Source organism: Orbilia oligospora, assembly GCF_000225545.1.
Source record: "Orbilia oligospora ATCC 24927 unplaced genomic scaffold scaffold00080, whole genome shotgun sequence".
NCBI classification, from domain to species: domain Eukaryota; kingdom Fungi; phylum Ascomycota; class Orbiliomycetes; order Orbiliales; family Orbiliaceae; genus Orbilia; species Orbilia oligospora.
This window is the reverse complement of record NW_011645637.1, coordinates 1,261,906-1,280,616: the sequence shown is the minus strand read 5'-3', so window position 1 is coordinate 1,280,616 and position 18,711 is coordinate 1,261,906. Positions and strand designations below refer to the sequence as shown.

Here is an 18,711-nt window from a genome sequence, read left to right as displayed (position 1 = left end):
GCTCAGACAGCTACTATAGATCTTCTATCAGGGGGAGAGATCCTAATACTGTAATTAATCAGAAGTCTGTACTGCACTGGACCGTGGGGTTTGCATTTTGGGAATGTATGAATATGATTTATGTACCTCGTTCCCCACTTAATTCCCTTCCACTTCATACGATTAAGTTGAGTTAAATTTATCAAGATAACACTCTGGATTTATCCACTTTTTGTTTCCAGCCGCAAGCCGAGGGTGTGCATGGATAACTGTTCCCTGCACAGTAGTTCATGATTCAACTGCAAAAGTTATCGTGCCATTTTCGCATGTAGTGGCTGGAATCCAATTATTTAATTGGCGACCACATATAGTTGGGTCACGGTTCTTTCCAAGGTTCTTAAATTTGTCGAGCCTTATTGGCCTAATGAATGTCATCCAAGATTCTAGTATCCGGCGACGGATATCAAGTGGCCGTGGCTTTCCCACTTTTGGTATTGTTTGTCTCGGGATTATTTCTGTAAGAACGATCACAATAAGACGCCCTTCCAAACATATCAGCGACCATGATTGTCTTTAGAACGAAAATCCAGATATTCCTAGGATAGAGGCACAGCCGAGTTTTTTGAAAGTAGTATATAAGGGACCATGCGGGCCAGTGTCTTTTTCAAACCCCAAGTTTACCAGAAGAATTCTAGCATCGAAAGTTTTGAAAATCAGAACTAGCCACTATGTCTCGCGAACGATTTCAAAGTACGACAGAGGTTTTAATGCTCACCAAAACCAATCCTGTATCAGTGAATGCCATCAGACCCAAGATGCACACACCAAAAAGGAACATGCCAAAAAAAAATACTTCACAAGGTATCGGGCATGTGGTCCTGCTGCTTTTAGCTATCAGTACTAGTTTCGCGTAAGTTGGTTCAATTTGTAAATTTGTTATTTTTTTCGTTCCTGGAACTTCATTCCGACGGTGTACCTGTGTGCCTGAGAATTCCGATAATTCTTATCCATGTTATCGGCTCTTATTTATCACCAATTGCTTCTTTTCGATCTTTCAAAGGCCGCTTCCAAGTTTTGTGTCCTTTCACATCACTGCATGCATTAGCTTGTCTAGATCACCTGTCGGCAGCTCCACTTCCAACTTTCTGAATTCACACAGCTGCAATTTACCTATTCGAAAGGTGTCCCGCCCGGTGCCCACCTTCGATCGATTAATTGGCTTTAACAGATCTCTTTTATGAGATCCCGTCCTTGCTAGGCTAGCCAGCCATAGATCTCGCCAAAAAAAAAAAAAAAACTTAAAAAAACTTTAATGATGCGGTGCCAACCGACGCCATTTTAATGCAAGAATTCGTCCCTCCCTTTTGCTTTGGCGTCACCATGCATCCTTACCTCATGCCTGCAATTTTATTATTATTTTCCCTACCGTATACCATAGAATCTTATGTAAAAATCCATGGTTTCTCCGGACCCTTTTTACGCATTAGTCTCCATACCTCCATGTCCGCAAGTGTCGATTGGAAGAAAACTGCAAGAAAACCCTAGAAGCAGCCCAAGAAGCACTCACCTGCCATAGAATATTGGCTTCCTCGTCTCCACTTGCGAAAAAGGCTGGCTCAGTGTTTCCGGCCGAGACACGGCTTGGACTGAAATGGGGTGTTGCAATGACAATCTTGGTCTCTTCATTGCCTAAACGGGTAAGTGTAGCTAGCGATTGATCGCTGCCCAACGACCCTTGCTTTCCCTTCCAGTTTCGAACGTTTCCTTGTGCCACCAGTTGCAACTTCTGGGATACAACTTGCGCATGCAATTGCAGACTACAGGCCCACACCTGAACACGTAAAGGCTGCAGGTTGGGGACTCGGAATGGCCTGCCTACTGCTCGAGGAAGCTGAGTCTCACCTCGGGATGTGTGCTGGGATGAAGAGAGGAAAAAAACCATCAAATGGGATGCATTCCTGCATGTCTTGGAGGACGCAAAGTAACGTTAGTATGTTAGCTCCGGGGGAAATGAGAAAATGGGATTTGATATTCGGAGAACTACGTTAGTATAAGAGTCTTCCGATAGCCTACTAGTATTTATGGCTCGGTCTCCTCTCCTCAGAGCCTCATTCTTCCTCTCTATCCCCCCGCATTTAATCAGTTGTTCGTTGTGGTGGAATTTTTTTTAATACTAGTTTTTTTATAATTGATACTGGTTGCATTCTTTTCGTATCTTATAAAACTCTACGTAGCACAATGGTTGGATTCGCGAAGTACGTTAGCGCAGCTTTGCTCTGTGTGCAGAGTTTTGTCTCTTGTGTCGACCCACAGGCTGTCTACGACGGTGGCATCAAGGGAAATAAGGGTCCCATCAAGTTGAGGATTGGTAATGGTGGCGCCGGTCAGAGCGGACTTATCAAAGGTAATTACAATATATTGCATTCTTAATGCACACATACCCATACGGGTCCCTCAAACTAACCTTCGTTGTCTATAGTCCTCGCCGACGAATTTATCAAGTACGAAGTGAAGAAAGGAGCCAAACCATTCAGGGTAGCATGGTACCTCTCTGATACCACCGTTTCCATCAATTACCTCCAAGCCGGTACTGTCGATGTTGGCTTCACATATTCTGAGGTTGCGGAGAAAATTGCAATTAAGCAGGGAGTCGCCACATCACGACATTATGCCTGGAGGGATCACTTTTTGTTCGTCGGACCAAAGGAGAACCCGGCGAATATTACCAAGTCGTCAGACATCTTGACCATTTTCTCGAATCTTTACAAGGCTGCCCAGAACAATAAAGTTACCGATCCCGTACAAACAAGATTTTTAAGCCGATACGACAAGTCTGCCACGAATATCAAGGAGTCGCAGATGTGGATTAGCATTGGTCAGGTAAGGATACACCGCTAAATTCAGATACTAGAATTAATTGAGACTAATCAACCAATTTAAAGGTTCCATGGGCAACTGCTTACTCCACCTGGTACCACACCTATATCGCTTTCCCGGTCCAAGCCTTGGAGGCTGCTATCCTCCTTAAGGAATACACTATTACTGATAGAGGCACATACCTTTCCATCAACCCCGATCTCGCCAAGAAGACTGTTATCTACAAGGCCGCGACAGACAATGCGACTGATGCTTTGCTGAACCCTGCATTCTTACTCATTGGCAAGAAGGCTACCAACTTGGGAACAGTCAGAAATTTCCAGAAGTGGGTTGTGCATAAGAAGCTAGGGCAGAAGGCCATTATTGCCTTCAAGAAGACAGGCAAGCAGTTGTACACTGGAGCTCCATAAAGGAGTGGCCTAATACGCTTTTATATAAGAATGATGTTATTGTTGAATTGGTCTGCGTTAGTACTTTGGACCACGGTTTTATGCATCGTTTGGACGGATTTATATATAGGATTATTTGGGGCGTCACTGTTTGGATAGCCGTCATGATGATTGTACGTAGATGAAACTTGAATACTCTCGAGTCATAATTTAAAATAATGTAATTATGAGATACCGAATTTTGTCTTGATGGTTCGGTTTACCAAGCTCAAATTCACAGATGCGCGCACTTATCCTGTATCTGCACCAGCGCTATGGATACAAAGTTCCAGCCTATCCCTATGTAAACCGAATGGGCGTGATGCGACATCGAGGCTACAAGGCATATTAATCAGGTGTCTTCTTCAAGACGAAATGCTTGTTGCGCTCAACGCTCAAATCCGTGCTGACGCGGTGTTATACGTACCGCGGTACCGTTATCCGCAACAAATAATTACATGAAGTGGGGCTTACCCCGCCATAATTTGGCGTGCATGTTCGTACCTAACTAAATATAGGAAATTTCGATGTCGACGTCTGCGGCGAGCCGAGGGCGGACTAGATAATTGACACTAAGAGATATTATATCTTGCTGCATAGGAATAATACACGTACACGTGTGTGTATTCGCAGTTGCGGGTTATTTAAACCCAGGCCAGCCACGCAAATGACCAACGTCTTTCATTTATCGCGAGTTAACCTCCAGACAAACTCTCTTTAGAAAAAAGAACAATTGGAAAAAATTTTTATTGTCAAAATCAAATTCGAAAACGTTCGCAAAGGCAAAGAATACAAAATGGAAAGCGAATCGTGCAAGCCAAATTCGGAAGGTCTTCAAATCTTGCCTACGGAGCTTCTGCTGTCGGTATTTGAGTATCTAGACTCCGATGACAAGCGAGCATTTTCAAGATGCTCTAGGGCCTGCTATTTCCTTACCTTTCGACTTCGGATTCGCGGTATCTATTGGCAATCGTGTTACAGCACCACGACCCCCACTTTCCTACGACGGTTCGAAGACGGACAGTCTTTCTCTCCACTTGTCAAACATATCAAGTAATTATAAAAATAGAGAGTCTCACCGTTTATCATAAATATACTAACTTCGATACATTAGATCTGCTAAATTCGATTTCAAGACCATTCAGGGTCTTTCCACACCGCTAACCGTATTATCGAAGTTCCCAGCTATAACCAGTATCAAAATCTGCCTCGGCGAAACATACTACTTAGAAAGAAATTTATATGTCAGGATCCTATCTTTCCTCATCACCCTTCCGTACTATGATAATCTTATATATCTCGGCTTTGTATGGAGGGGTGATGAGGTAACGATAGAGTGGGACTCATCTTATGACAGGGAGCACATCCATGATGACCCCCACGAACTGTATTCCGGCGCGGTGGTGGATAGGACCTATACGATCGAAGACCAGCGCGCGGAACTTATAAAAGAGCTCCATTCATCTCAGTGGGAACGCCGGAGTTTTGAGTGGACGAAAGTTGCTCTTTGTGAAGAAGAATTCCTTGGGAAATACGTTTCACCGATTGGGCTTAATCAGCTAGTTTTAAGAGGTGAGGTACGCCTCCCCAAGGGCCTTCGATCGCTTCAGCTTGGGATACCAAAATGTGAACCCTCATTCTACCTGCCTTTACTTCGCTGCGAGGAAATCACCTCCCTTTTCCTGAGTATCCCATCCAGAGACACGGCAGTCAGTCCGATATACCCCGAGCTAAACACCATGATCGAACTCCCGCGTATCAAAGACCTTACCCTCTACTTCCATTCGGCAAACTTTTTCCACTACGAAAAACTCTTGAAACAGCTACCAAGTCAATTCCCTAATATAACGTCCTTGACATCTAGAGGTGTCAAGTATGTGGGAACGTTTCTTGTTCCACTCCCCGACTTCCCAAAGCTTGAGTCTCTTGACCTAGACGTACATAAACTCTGGGAGATCGAAATTGCAGAAAACCCACTTAAGAACAGGTTGGAAATTGGCGGTTATCCTGAACTAAGAACGTTCAAGCTGACTGCCTTTGAGGATGACGAGGAGGTGCAAATAATTTGTAGTATTTCGAGGTTTAAGGGATTGGATGGCGGCAAAGAGACTTATGGTTTCTATTGGGAAGAACTCCGCAACGGCCACCTTAGCGCTATGGTTCGTAAAGAATCAAACAATCATGAAAATGAAGAAGCTTAAACTTAGACGGTTGGTTGAGGTAGCTAGTGGAGGCTCGTAGCACGAAACAAAAGAGGAGGACGTGAAATGGCAGCAATAACAAAAAGGCACTAAGGAAGGCATAAGGTGATGGAATTGGCCGATAAATTTCGCAATATGTTTACCATTGCTGTATTAGATTTAGTGAAAGAAACATTTCAATGAACAGCTAAAGGCAGTATATATAACAGCGTAGAAACTTATGTGCTCTTGATGAACGGAGGCACCGTGTGCGCTTTCGAATTAACAAAGTTGAAAGTGTGTTGCTCAACCAAAATCCAACAGGATAGAGGCTTGCCTGGGGCGTGAAAACCAGCATTAATGCTCGCTATGATGCATGATGTAATACGATATTGATAAAACGGAGGAGGTATTGTATAGTCTTGCTGATGATATTAGATTATGAACGAAGGATGCTTAAGAGCTTGAATGATGAATGTATCTATGTTCCTAGGGGTGTCATGAGTGGCCCCTTCGGCCTTCTATATGGCTTCCATCAGAGCTAGATTAGGTTGGCATATTTGATTTATGGGCTTTGGAGAAGTCAGTCACATAATCTGAGCCTCTCGTCTTGCACGCCAGTATTGGATTTCTTTTTGACTGTAGTGGTAACGAAAATGAATTGGTTAATTGTATCGACTGAAGAATTTTAAATCGATCGTATATATATGCAAATTTGTCTTCAGTTTGGCCGTTATTGGGAATATTCATGAATTCACGAACTTGTCACTGCAGTTGAAACCGACACCAGCTTAGATCACATGCTCCAACTAGTAGCTAACTTAATTAACCACACCTGAGAGCTAGTAGCATGGACCTGGGTCTATAGCGCTATTCGGTCCATCCGGACTGGTAGGCTCCCTCTAATATAATCTCCATGAACTAACCCACAAAGTACTTCATACCGCTTCAAATCTTATACCAAATCCAGTGTTCCCGGCATAGTTGGCAAGAACGGACATAAAATCTCAATTCATCTAAAATTGAAACAGCAAACTCACATATCCAGGGTTTCAGTATCTGACATTAACTCCGTTCCGTGGAGATCAATGCCACTGAGACTACCCAGATCTAAAGTTAAAGGCCAGCCATACAGATGATGCGTATGAAGTTTCCAAGATGACAAGAAAATCGAGAAATGTCGGCAAGAAAGCTTAAGTGGCAAAAGGCTTACTTTGGTGTTAATGCATTGCTGTAATGTCAATGCAATAGATTGTCGGAAAGTGTCACCAGCTGTAACACGACCGTGGGTCTAGACAAAGCCCTTTTTTTTTTACCTTAAATAGATGTATGGCATAGACTCTCCAGTAGACCCTGAAAAAGGTTGGTATGACTGTATTATCATATCGTCTTCAAACTCTCTTGCTATATCTTTTCCACCCAATGACCTCTAACTTTATTCCCCGGCGTATCAGAGACTGCATTATCTCGTAAATGCCTCATTTTAGGAGCTATATCCTTCTTATACCCCCTCAAATGAACCAATATTATTAGCCAACAGATTCTGGCCTCAGCTCCGTCGATATATTGTAAGTAATCATAAGAATACTTTCTATCTGAGCTTGTGGCATATGCATGGCCAACTTAACTTTAAGCCAACAGCAACTAACAAGGTGCATATATGACAGCCAACAAGCGGAACTTTAAAGTGACTAACCGACCTCATCGAACTAATCTCCAAGTAGATATTCGATGCTGAATACTTGCTTAGCAGTTTCCAGCCACCTCTAATGAGCCCTTTGTAGAAAACTTTTGCAAAGTTTAGTTTTTCAACTTGAAACTCAAGTATGTGGATTTACATGTATAAAGAGACTTTTAAAAACTTAAAAGACTGGATATTTCTGCGTTGTCTATTTAAACGAGTCCACTGACTCTGCTATATTTAAGTCTGGGTGGGTCATAGGGACATCATCCAGGCCGCCACATTTGCAAACGTCTATAGGGCGAGTATTCTTAGCTTAGGCAGGAGCCTACAACACATGCACCTCGATGAGAATAGATTTCTAAATATCGAAGTTAACTAGACCGCTGTATACAATGAAGCTACGGTGTGTATACCATTGAATGGGTTAGACGGGGGCAAAAGCCACAGGGTAGACCTATTAATAAAAGTCATAGTGGTGCATTTAAACTCTTCCACCCCAAACTAGTGTTTTGAAGTTCGAGCGATCTAGACTTGTTCTTCAATAGAATTTAAGTATGGCATCATGTCAATAGCGACATGCAGGGCGTTACGGAACCCTATTTTATCCTTCCGTCATAGGAGGTTTGGGAGGTTTAGCATCATGAAATCTAGAAATCGGAATCTTCCGGAGAGTAAATTTGCAGAGAAACGTTTTCCATCACCTCTATTGAATTGCGATTGCGAAGTGCGCCTGTCTTGTAAATTAGAGAAATAAAACGAAAGATTCTACCATGAAAGCAATCCCCTCTGGTATAATGACTAGACTCCGTAAAAATGAAACTCAATCTTGTACATAAAGAAAGATAATGCTGTAGTTATAATGCAATACATGGTAATCGTAGATATTAGATACCTCATAGATCGTAGTGATGGTAAAGAGAGTAAAATAAATCAACGCAATCATTAAATTTATTTTTGGTAAAGGAGCTGAAATCATTGCTTTGGCGTATGCTCTACCACCCCTATCGTCGCCGTCGAGTCTCTTCTTCCTCGTTTCCATAAGCAGAAAAAGATACCAGCTAAAAACAGGAGGACGGTCAAGCCGAGTCCGAGACCCAGACCCAAAGCAATTTTAGCTGCTTGCGACAGCCCTGAATCCGCGTATACTGTTGACGGCTCGGCATTATCTGGTGTTCCTGTGTAAGTCGTGTGTGACATATCTGGGGATGTTTGGCCTGGAGACGGTTCTACGAAGACCTCGTTAGTAATCTTTTCCCATAATTTTCTCTCTCGTGGTTTTAGGACGAAACACAGAAGAAGAAAAAGGTTATCTGTGGTCTATATGGTTGGGCAGATAGAACAAGTTGGCCATTCTTCTAAAGTTGAAAAAAAAGAAAATTGTGTAGAAAGAAACCACTCCGACGAACCGTTACCTCTGCTTGAAAGTGTCGCCATTGTTGTCTGTTGTGCTCGTACGACATTTACTTGACTACAATATCGTCGATAGATGCTCATTGCACTCGAGAGATCGGCGGCGGATGTTGTTTGACAGCTCTGAACGAAACTTGATATGAAATTTGTAGCAGTTGCGACCGCCTTCGGTTCACAATAGCATTCGTTTTTTGCATATCGACCGCATCCAAGCTCTATACCGAGATCTTTGAATTCTGGGTCGTCTCCTCCACGGCCAAATCCACCATTGTACCAAAGGGCTGACTGCACACACTGACTGCCATCCCGATAGTCCTGATCAAATACAACGTTGACTACCGCTGTCGGGGCTTGAGCGTTTGTGTGTGGAATGAGAAGAGTGAACCCCAGCACCAAAGAGGAACCGGCGGTAACGAATGCGTTCCAGGTAGATAGCAGCATCTCGTCCAGTAGAAATCGAAGAAGAGGATTAGGGCGGGCAGGGATCAGTCGTTGTGGAAAGTGTTGTTTTTGTAGTATATTTGGGCTTGTGTAACACCACCTCTTGTTTGCTTGAACGTTTGCACGTTTGAGCCTTTCGACCGCTGTTTTAACCTTTTATCGCACCAGAACCATAAGAGAGTTGGACAGATCCAGGTTCAGAGGAGTCCATCGTGAGATATTCCCACTTTGATATGGGGCTAACTGGGCTTTTAAAGGTGCCCCTTCAGAACAAATATTTCCAAACTATTGCAGTTCGATCCATCATTAAGAGTGTCCTCAAAGACTATTGGACTCTCAGCCGCAGGCTGCATTGTCCACTGTGTACTAGCGTGGAATCCGCAGCCACCTATCGGATCTAGACTCTATAGGAGATTTTGGGGATGGCGGGTTCCGCATGGTCGCGCGCCATTTAAAGACATATTTCTCAAATTGGAAACGCTTTAGCTCTAACTGTTCGCCTTCGCATCTTGAGAACCGTTTCGTTCATTGCGATCTTTTCATCCGATGTAATAAAAATATATTTACCAATGTTTTCAAGGGCGTTGAAAATATCGAGACATCGTCGAAGGGTCGGTCCAAAAATAAAAGGAAAACTTGGACTGTCAGAGACTGCCTAAAATAACCTATTCGTAACTCTTTGACGCAAAAGAGGGGAAAGCATAAGAGAGCAGCTTTTGTTTTGCTACAAGTGTTTTTTATAACGTTGTCGGCACCCGCATCTCAGAAGGGCAAGTACACGCTTGTAACCGAGCTTTGAGCACTAGCAAGCGGCACTCTCTATCACTCTGCGTCACGGACTTAGCCATAACCTTACACCTACCAACTCCACTTTCCCCTAGTAGTGCATTCTCAGAAAGTCTGATAAAACCAGTCTACAAGTCTATGTATGTCTAGTGTAGCCGCGCCAGTAGCTCTGCTCGCTTGGCATTGGACCAGAAATCATAAAGTCGGTTGTGCTCTGACATGAACATCACCGTCATCCTGTACTCGGTATCGATGGGAAAAAATCGAGCTAAATGGTGGAGAAACAGCATGAACTCCAAAGCAATGCAATGCATGCACCGTTCGTCGACAGCGGGAAAACTCGTCACCGGTCATGGGGTTTGGCCGAAGGACGACAGCAAAATGCCCAATGATGACAGTCGTTTCGACGCCGGTTGGTTCGGTTTAGTACAGCCGAATAAAAAGCACAGTGATTTTTAAATTCAGGGATAGCATACGAGATGGCTCTGGGCTTGTCTGAGTTGAAGTGAGTGGTACCAGGTGCCCCGGTGGATGTTGATTTTGGCTAACCATACCATGAGAACTTGCTTGTTTCTTCTGCGATAATCCCACCAGGTTTCGGCAGCCCAAGCCGCTTCCAAAGGTCAAGGATCTACAGAAGTGTCGGAGGAAACGGCGTTATATCTCGGAGTCTCTGTCCCTACTGTCCTTACTCGCAGCTGAATCGTACATAGCACGATGCATCAGACGTCTGATCGACGGATAGCCTAAACTCTAAACGTTCGGACTCAGTATCTTCCTGAACAGCAAATTTATATCAATACATAGTACAAAATAAAACGGCTTGTTGGCAGACAGCCATCCCGAAGTCCGGAGTGGGAGTGCGCCTTTGCAAGACTGAGGAAAAGAGGGCCTGATGTGAGCCCAGAGTTTTGCTCGCACGATGGCGTTCAGAGACCCGGAGCTCTGTGGGTTCCGAAAAAGAAATTTATCCCGCCAGGAAATCGATACCAAGATACTATACGTATGCAATGCGGTTGTCTTTGGAAATATCCTCAATAAGCTTAAATTCCGCCAGATCTCTCAGTTTAACAGCCACAGCGGCGGCTCCATTAGTATCATGAAGTTAAAACAAAGAAAAAACTGGAGTCTTAGTTTCCGTTTAAAACGGAGTCTTATGCCAGGAAGAAGGACTATTTTTTTTAGGAGATAGAGAGTTTGGTATAGAAATAATATAACGTGCTCTATCGATACTTCTCAGATATGTTTCAGAACTCCAAGGAGAAAAGGTAATAGTTTTTAATTTTGACACCTTAGACTTTTACATGTTTGTACAAGATTGTATAAAGAATCGAGAAAAAACTCATATATATGCAGGTGCAAAAGTCTCGGTTCAGAACCGGTTGGTGACCAATCATACATGCTTCCCCTTTTTCTATGACAATAAGGGTGTTGATATATGTCGCCGCCCCAGCACGGAGCTTTGGCTCGACACGAGAACAGTTTTCTTCGCCCTGTGCAAAATTCCACTTGCAGGTGATCAAAATTTGAGAGGAGAAAGAAAAACCTGACAATTGCATATCCAATGTCCGGATCGATCCGGACAGCGCAGTTTTATCGGATATTTTTCAGTTTAAATCATAATATCAAGCCTCTTTTAGTATTGTATACTACCATGTTTGAAGCTAAAGAATACCTTAAAGGACTTACTACCTCAACTTTAGGTACCTACTCAACTACTCCGTGAACACTACCCTAGAGCCCAGGAACACCCGCGCCTCGTGTGGCAAGGGCCCCTACCCCTCCCCTTGCAGCGGAGATTTTGCAGGATGATCTGCACCTGAGTTTGAACAAGGTCCAATCCGCACTTTTCTCGCCTTTGAGCCGCACATACATACCGGGGGGAGCGAGATCCATCGATTCTCTCTCTTTTGAGAGACCTTTTTTGTTTTGCCTCCCTCCTGCAGGCCTATAGATGGCTGGGGTGAAAACTTGTTTGGTTTTCATGAAAAAGCCATGGAGTATAAAATACTTCCATCACCTGACACCCTCATTATTGCAAAAACGAAGGCATTCACTCAAAACCTGTCTCACCACAAGCTCCATTCGCTCGATAGCTTAATTAAAAACGCATCCCACACCCGCGGATGGTAGCGATTTCGAAGCGAGCGAGGACATGTGAGCTCTTGGTTTCAGTTTTCAGGGTTCTGTCAAAAGGAAATCCTAAGTTGACGTTGGACGTAGCTGCGGATATCCGGATCTTAAAAATTGAAAGATAAGTTGAATTAATTTCACCTTCCCAAGCTGATAGGGGAATATCTGAGACCTGCGGGTCTATCACGATATCAGTCAGGTCAATGCGGGAAACCAGGTTTTTGTCTAAGGTTAGGTTTTCGTGATGCAGCTAGTTTCGTTAGCTTAGCTAAGAAAAGTTTTGTTTCGAAAACAATATACGGGCTAGATCTTCTAGGTCGACATATATCAAAGCTTTATTATTATTTCCTAAATTAAAGAACATGTCAAAGGGTTTGACTTTCGCCTCCCGGTGAAAGAAAAAAAACTCTATTATACATAGATATACTAGTGAGTAGTGGTACTAGTAAGTGCGATTCGGTATATATAGGACCAATCCCGCCTCCTCTTTTGGAACCCGAACAAAGTGGGTCCAAAACTTCTGGGTGCCTCAGATTCAACTCTTCTCCACACCAGCTCTCCACTTATGCAACACTGCTAAATCGTTGCGAGGCAAAAGCCTCTCCAGCCAGCAGCTCATACATATTATGCACATCAGAAGGCCTCCCGCCATCTGTTTACTACTATGTATTGGCAAGCCCCGCGGGACCCGCCCGTCTTGTGTAAACTTCTCGACAAAAGAACCTAAGAAATACTGGTTGAGAAATCTAGATACATAGAATGCACTCTTTTCCCCTCCTCCCTTGCTAAAGCTTGCAGCTTGCAGCATGCAGTTCATGCAGACGTACATTAAAAAATAATGAAAGAGTTCCGTTCTAGCTCTAGTTTTCAAAAACGTGGAGCACATGGATCGATAAGCACAGGAAATTCCCCTCTTCGGCGACATTGGTCCGACAGGACGAGAGTTCTTCCTGTTTTTGAACTGGCTCGTGCCCAGATATCCCAACCTTCTATGTTTAAAAAAAAAGAAATACTACCCCCATGACACGATTCTAAATCTACGTTGACATCTTAGTGATGTGCATATATCGATAATTGGCGGGATGAGATCAACGCTGCATCCCAGGCAGCCACCTTGATTTGTACAAATATTCAATTTCAAAAAGGATATCAGATAAAATAAAGCACCGCCGTAGAGCGCTAGAGAACGCCCTCTATTGCTGTTCGGACCTTGGACTATCCCATTCCGTATCTCTTGCTGATTCCATGCAGAAAAGCTTGCAGAAGCTAAGCATATTATGAGAATGATAATAGATATCGATACTTGGTCATGTAGACATCTGTGGAAAAACCTGGAAGCTCTATAGATGAGCCTAGCTCCAAAGATATGAGTAAATCGGCTAACGCACTTTGGTAGATCAATTGACATGCAGGGGGTGGTGGCGATGTGCATGTAACAGGTATATTAATCTTGACGGTTTAAATACGGACAACGGTAAATCGTGCACGCGTGGGTACCTGGTGAAAATAACTTCAAGAGAACATGAGCTGTAAGCTGTTGTGTAACTTGGATACTGGAAAACTTTAGCGACCCGGTATCCCAAACTCATTCTGATGTAGTTCTGATGTGTAAATAAACTTCATACTGCCGAGCTATTGGAAGCTATGGTTTCTAATCTAGGAATATGCAGCGTCAAATCCTGTCATGAAAGTATTTTTGACGACATTGTATACGTATCATGTGGCAAATTTTCATCAGTAAGTCATAGATCTTCACAATATCCGAGCCATTTGCATTTGCAAGCTCAATGCACTGACGTTAATTAACTGTTCAGAGGACGCAAAATCAGCAAGATAGTTAAATTTGTATTATGCATGCAGAAAGAACTCTATAATATTTCGTATCATTGGGCCTATACCAGCACACTGCATCCCTAAATCCCTAAATCCACCGGTCCCGGTGTCGGCCTAGCCCACGTTTCTTTCTCTCAAGATCAGACCTATACCAACCGCACTCCTGGATCGTATATGCCGATCACACCCTATAATAACCTTTCAAGCATGTCTACAAATCCATACCATATATGTACTCACCAAGCTATGACCTCCTCATAGTTAACTTACATGGGCCATGGGGATGATAACGCTGTAGAAAGCTTTGAGAGCATACCCAATTAACTAATCATGAATACACCCCTTTTATAAAAAAAACATGCATAGTGTATATCTAATCCTTGAATTGATACATATACGGAAATTCTAGTATATTCGTATCCATAAAACCTGCATAACTTTCTATGAATCAACCGATGAAGCTTGTCCCGGAATCCCCATATGCCGATCCATAGATCTAATTTTTCTATATTTTAATTATAATATTTGTCAAGATAGTTATATTGACTCGCGAAGACCAGCTTCCCATCTCATTTCATTTCATCCTCTCCAACCTCACTCTGTAGTGTAGCATGTATACCCCCAAACTCTATACTATCGATATCAAACAACAAAAAAACCAATAGATACATAAATGTTTTAAATACCAAAAGGGGAATTAAAAAGATTTTATTTCAATGCAAAAAAAAAAAAATATATGTTTTGCGGTATTGTAAATGCTCGCTAAAAATGCTAAATATTCTAACGATATTTAAAAGGTATAGATATATCGATGAGAAAAATGGGGTGTGTGGGTGTGTGTGTGATCGATCGATGCTGTGATCTTTCTCCTTCGTAGGAAGACCCAATGCGTTTTGCAACAAGAGCACATATACTTTAGTAATCAAGCCGTAGCTCTGTTAGACAAAAAAAAGGAGAAGAACAAAAAGTTAGAAGAGGGGTATAACGCAAAAAGAATTACACTCGCAATGCTATAAACAAAACAAAAAGGAGAGAAGAAAGAGAGAGAGAGAAAAGGAAGAATATCCTCCAGTCCACCTTTTTCTACAAATCAATCAAATCCCTATGTCCAAAATCCGGCGGATTCCCTTCAAACACCACCTTCGTCTTAAACTTCAAGAAAGCATTCTTGTTACTAATCCACACCTCTGGTGGTGTATTCTTAACCTCATCGGTACTGATCCCCAGAATATCCGTAGGAATCCACACCGCAGGTTGTCTAGCAACAAGACAAGGGTGTTTATATGCCTGCTCCATCAGCGCCTCTCGTTGTTCGTATGTCAAATCCCCAAGATCGTCATCGATATGTGCGAATAGCCTTCGAGTCTTGGATTCCATTCGTTGTTGTTCTTCGTCGTCGTAATGTGGCTTTGAGGGTGGCATTGCCGCCTCCAAGATATGTTTACGAAGGTCGTTGACATCTGTATAGTCCGAATAATCATCTTGACGGATTTGCCGTACCAAACGTGCGATTTCGAGGCGTCGCTTCTTTTTCATGGCTTCGGATTCGTTGGTGTTTTTATCATCTTCCTCTCGAAGCTCGTTAAGACGGTGCACTAGGTCTAACTGAATACCTGGAAGTTTCTTGAGTGCCTTGCCGGGGATCCCACCGATTGCGGCAATCTTGTTGATACCCAAAGCGTTCGTGATAGCGCCTAGTTTCGCCTTCTTTGACGCCTTGGTCGAAGCCTTTGAGTGCGAGGTGCCAGGACGCTTTAGATGTGCATCGTCATCGGTATCCGAATCATCATCGCTTGAATCACTCGACTCACTATCCTCATCCTCTTCAGGTTTCCCTTGCGCAATCCTTCGTTCCCGTTTTTCCTCCCGCTTTTTCTCCTTCCTCATAATCCTGTTTGCTCTCTCTTCGATAGTCTCCTCCTTCAATGGCTTGGACTTGCTTTCTACACCCTCCAGTACCTCCTTCTCCTTCTCACTCCCAAATTTCCCTGATGTGTGGATGATGGGTTCGTCATCATCCCCGTGAGCATGTGCCTCATCGATCTTCTCGATAGCAGCTTGGTTCGCACCCTCAGGGTCCTCTTGCAACAACCGCCTACGCTCTTCGTATCTCCTCGCAAACTCCTTGTCAGATGCATCGGCATCATCCTCAAGCGTGATAGGTAGATACTCCAACAACGGTGCAAAGTTCGTGTACATAACCCTCTGGAAGATAATCGTCAAAAAGAACATCACAAGCATGATAATCGCATGTGGTAGACAGTAGATCTCATCATGTTCATCCCTGACTAGAAGGAAAAGACCAGTCATGCAGATTTCCATAATGTAGAGACCCATGTAGAGATGGTTGATGGCCTTTGGGAAGTATAAACCACCGCTGTCAACCTGATAGTCCATGACGTACAGCAAGTTGTAGCGATAAACGAGCCAGAAGAGACCGAACACCATACTTGCGAAGAACAGTGATAGCGGTGCGATAACGGAGTAGGTGATAGATATGACGCCAAAGTTGGTGTAGAGGGGGAAGAAAGTGCCCCAGGTGACAAACTTGAGGTCCTTTGCCTGGGTCCACTTCGCACGTGGAGTTCGATTGAAAAGCGGACCGATGACGTAGTAAAGGAATAACGGGGCGATTTGAAGGAGAGCACCACCGCTGATACCGAGAGCCTGGACGAGAAGATACGAAAAGAAAAAGTTGGAAGCACGAGGTAAAGTAGCCGCAAGCTTAGTCGGGATCGAAACGGGATCGCGAATGAAATCTTTGATGGTTCCGAAGAGGGCGGAAGAAACACTGACAACGAAGAAGACAGTAATGAAGAGGAAAGCAAAGTACCAGTTCTGAACAGTCCGATCCGCAGCCGTTCGAGTTGGCAGACCTGAGTACTTTCCTAGTGTCTGTAGCAAGAGCGGGAGAAGGACGGCTGTCAAAACCGAAAGCAACAGAGGTGGAAGAAGACCCTGGATAACAGACAGCAGCCACTTCGGAGCGTCCTGCAAGAAAGCCAGCCAAGGAACCAAATTGGCCAGGTGGGAAATCTGCGATAGCGATGCCACAAACACCATGGGGACGGACCAAGCCAAGATCAACCCTGCAACAGCGGCGTTAGAGGCACCGTATCTCAAATATCTATCCCACCACCTCATATGGAGATTCTCCCAGATCACATCATTCGGGGCGACTTCCAGGTATCTCGGCGCCATTCTCAGCGGAACGTGGTGATTCGTCGCCTGACAAGCCATGTGGGCAGCGATCTGGCTCTGGAATTGCAAAAAGGCGCTATTCATGAGCGGGAACTTTTCGGGAGAAGCCTGTTCCTTAGGGATATCTTCGTTGAGAAGTGCGAGCTGCTGTCGGCAATAATAGATAACATCAACTTTCCTCCCAATTAACGGTAGGGATGGCATCCAACTCGCCACGGGGACTCTCATCGTCTCTCGGTCCTTCGGTTGAATATACTTCCTCCACAGTGCCTCCGGCGGGTCTTCTTGATATTCAAAGTCCTTCGGATCTAATCCGTGGTCTCCATCATCTTCCTTTTGAAAAGTCTCTCTCGTCTCCGTAGAATCTTCCTTTTGCATTCCTTCGCTGCCTGTCTTTCCTTCATCCTCCAGCGTCTCGTCCTCTGGAATAGTTTGCGGGATCATAGGCGTTTGGAATGGATCGCTAGGCGCATGACTATGCCTATGTCCCTGAAAACCCCAGCCATCGGGCGTTCCCTTCGTCAACCCCTCAACCATCTCCACCCCATCTTCAACTGCCGCCCTTGCGGCTTTCTTCCCTTTCTCTTTCTTAACCTTTTTGAAATGCTTCTTCACACACATCTTGATCAGATTCGTTTCCGCTTCTTCCAACTTCTTCGCCAACCATTCTTGCATCTCAATCTTCTCCACCAACTCGGAATAATCCCGATTCAACCAGACATTCTTCAATCCACCTGGGAGGATATCGTAAAGATTGATCATCTCGTCGTACGTCATCCACTTCTTCGGAATACTGGTGACCAAAACTGTCGTAGCACTAGCCCTTAACCGATGCTGCGGCGACGTCAAATATGCCTGCCTCAACCTCACGAACCCCCTCATCTCATCGTAAGTCACATAAAGCACAACAGTAATAGCATAAATAGCCATCAGAAGCGCCGCAGTCCTTCTCTCCGCTTTTTGTCTCGAAATATTCCCCCAGCTCAATTTATCCAATCCTTGAACGGGGACATCTGGATCTTTATCCATCCCACCGGTAGCGTTCAACGGTAGCATAATGGGAATAATCAGGACCGCTTGCATAATACAGATCTTCAACATCATTCTCAGAAACCTTAGAAAACAAAAGGCGTCCAATCCCGATTTTGAGATGTATTCGGGATCTCTAGTCGTAAGCATAGCCGGGAGCCATGAGAACCAGCCCTTGGGTGGCGCTATCGTCTTCTTTCGTTCGGGGACCATGTACGTTCGAGGTTCGTAGATACGTGCTAATCGACGTCGGATTATCAAGAATATAACGGTTTGGATGATGAACAGTGCGAAGGCACCGGACATGGTGGCAAGCAAAGCTTGCACACTGATGCCGACGAACTTCTCCGCTTGTTTCGATTGAGGATCATTATCTAAATTGAATCCAAGGTTGGGCCCTGTGTTATTTGTGCTAGCTGTGGTAGTGGGATCCGGTAGTGAGGTTGGAATCGATGTCTGGATAATCGTGGTGAGTCTCGCTATTGTAGTAAGAGCTCCATTTGGTAGCCTGGTAGTCTGGCTACCAATTGTGCTAATTATTCTTTCGACTACATCCGTCGCCGAGGTGGGCAATGAAGCCGTCGTTGATGCTGTGGTGGACGACGACATGATGGTGTCGCGTGAGCGAAGCGAGGTTTAAAAAAAAAAAAAAAAAAGAGAAAAAGGAGGGGTGTAGAGTCTACAGGAGCTAATTGAGTGCTAATGGTGAAGATGAGTGCATGATTCCAAA

The 18,711-nt window shown here is 44.1% G+C and overlaps 4 protein-coding genes across 4 annotated transcripts; 2 read left to right on the top strand and 2 right to left on the bottom strand.

The window, feature by feature from the left end:
* Positions 1-2,217: 2,217 nt before the first annotated feature.
* AOL_s00080g360 (uncharacterized protein) lies at positions 2,218-3,266 on the top strand (the record flags this gene model as incomplete). Its single annotated transcript, XM_011124735.1, has 3 exons — positions 2,218-2,383; positions 2,459-2,859; positions 2,922-3,266. The coding sequence occupies 3 exons, from the start codon at positions 2,218-2,220 to the stop codon at positions 3,264-3,266; spliced, it is 912 nt and encodes a 303-aa protein (XP_011123037.1).
* Positions 3,267-4,080: 814 nt separating this feature from the next.
* AOL_s00080g359 (uncharacterized protein) lies at positions 4,081-5,485 on the top strand (the record flags this gene model as incomplete). The annotated part of the gene is made up of 2 exons (XM_011124734.1): positions 4,081-4,337; positions 4,399-5,485. The coding sequence occupies 2 exons, from the start codon at positions 4,081-4,083 to the stop codon at positions 5,483-5,485; spliced, it is 1,344 nt and encodes a 447-aa protein (XP_011123036.1).
* A 2,635-nt stretch (positions 5,486-8,120) lies between these two features.
* Positions 8,121-8,999, bottom strand: AOL_s00080g358 (uncharacterized protein; the record flags this gene model as incomplete). Its single annotated transcript, XM_011124733.1, has 2 exons — positions 8,121-8,374; positions 8,555-8,999. 2 exons carry the CDS (start codon positions 8,997-8,999, stop codon positions 8,121-8,123), a joined length of 699 nt encoding a protein of 232 aa, XP_011123035.1.
* Positions 9,000-14,834: 5,835 nt separating this feature from the next.
* AOL_s00080g357 (uncharacterized protein) lies at positions 14,835-18,590 on the bottom strand (the record flags this gene model as incomplete). The annotated part of the gene is made up of 1 exon (XM_011124732.1): positions 14,835-18,590. One exon carries the CDS (start codon positions 18,588-18,590, stop codon positions 14,835-14,837), a length of 3,756 nt encoding a protein of 1,251 aa, XP_011123034.1.
* Positions 18,591-18,711: the final 121 nt, after the last annotated feature.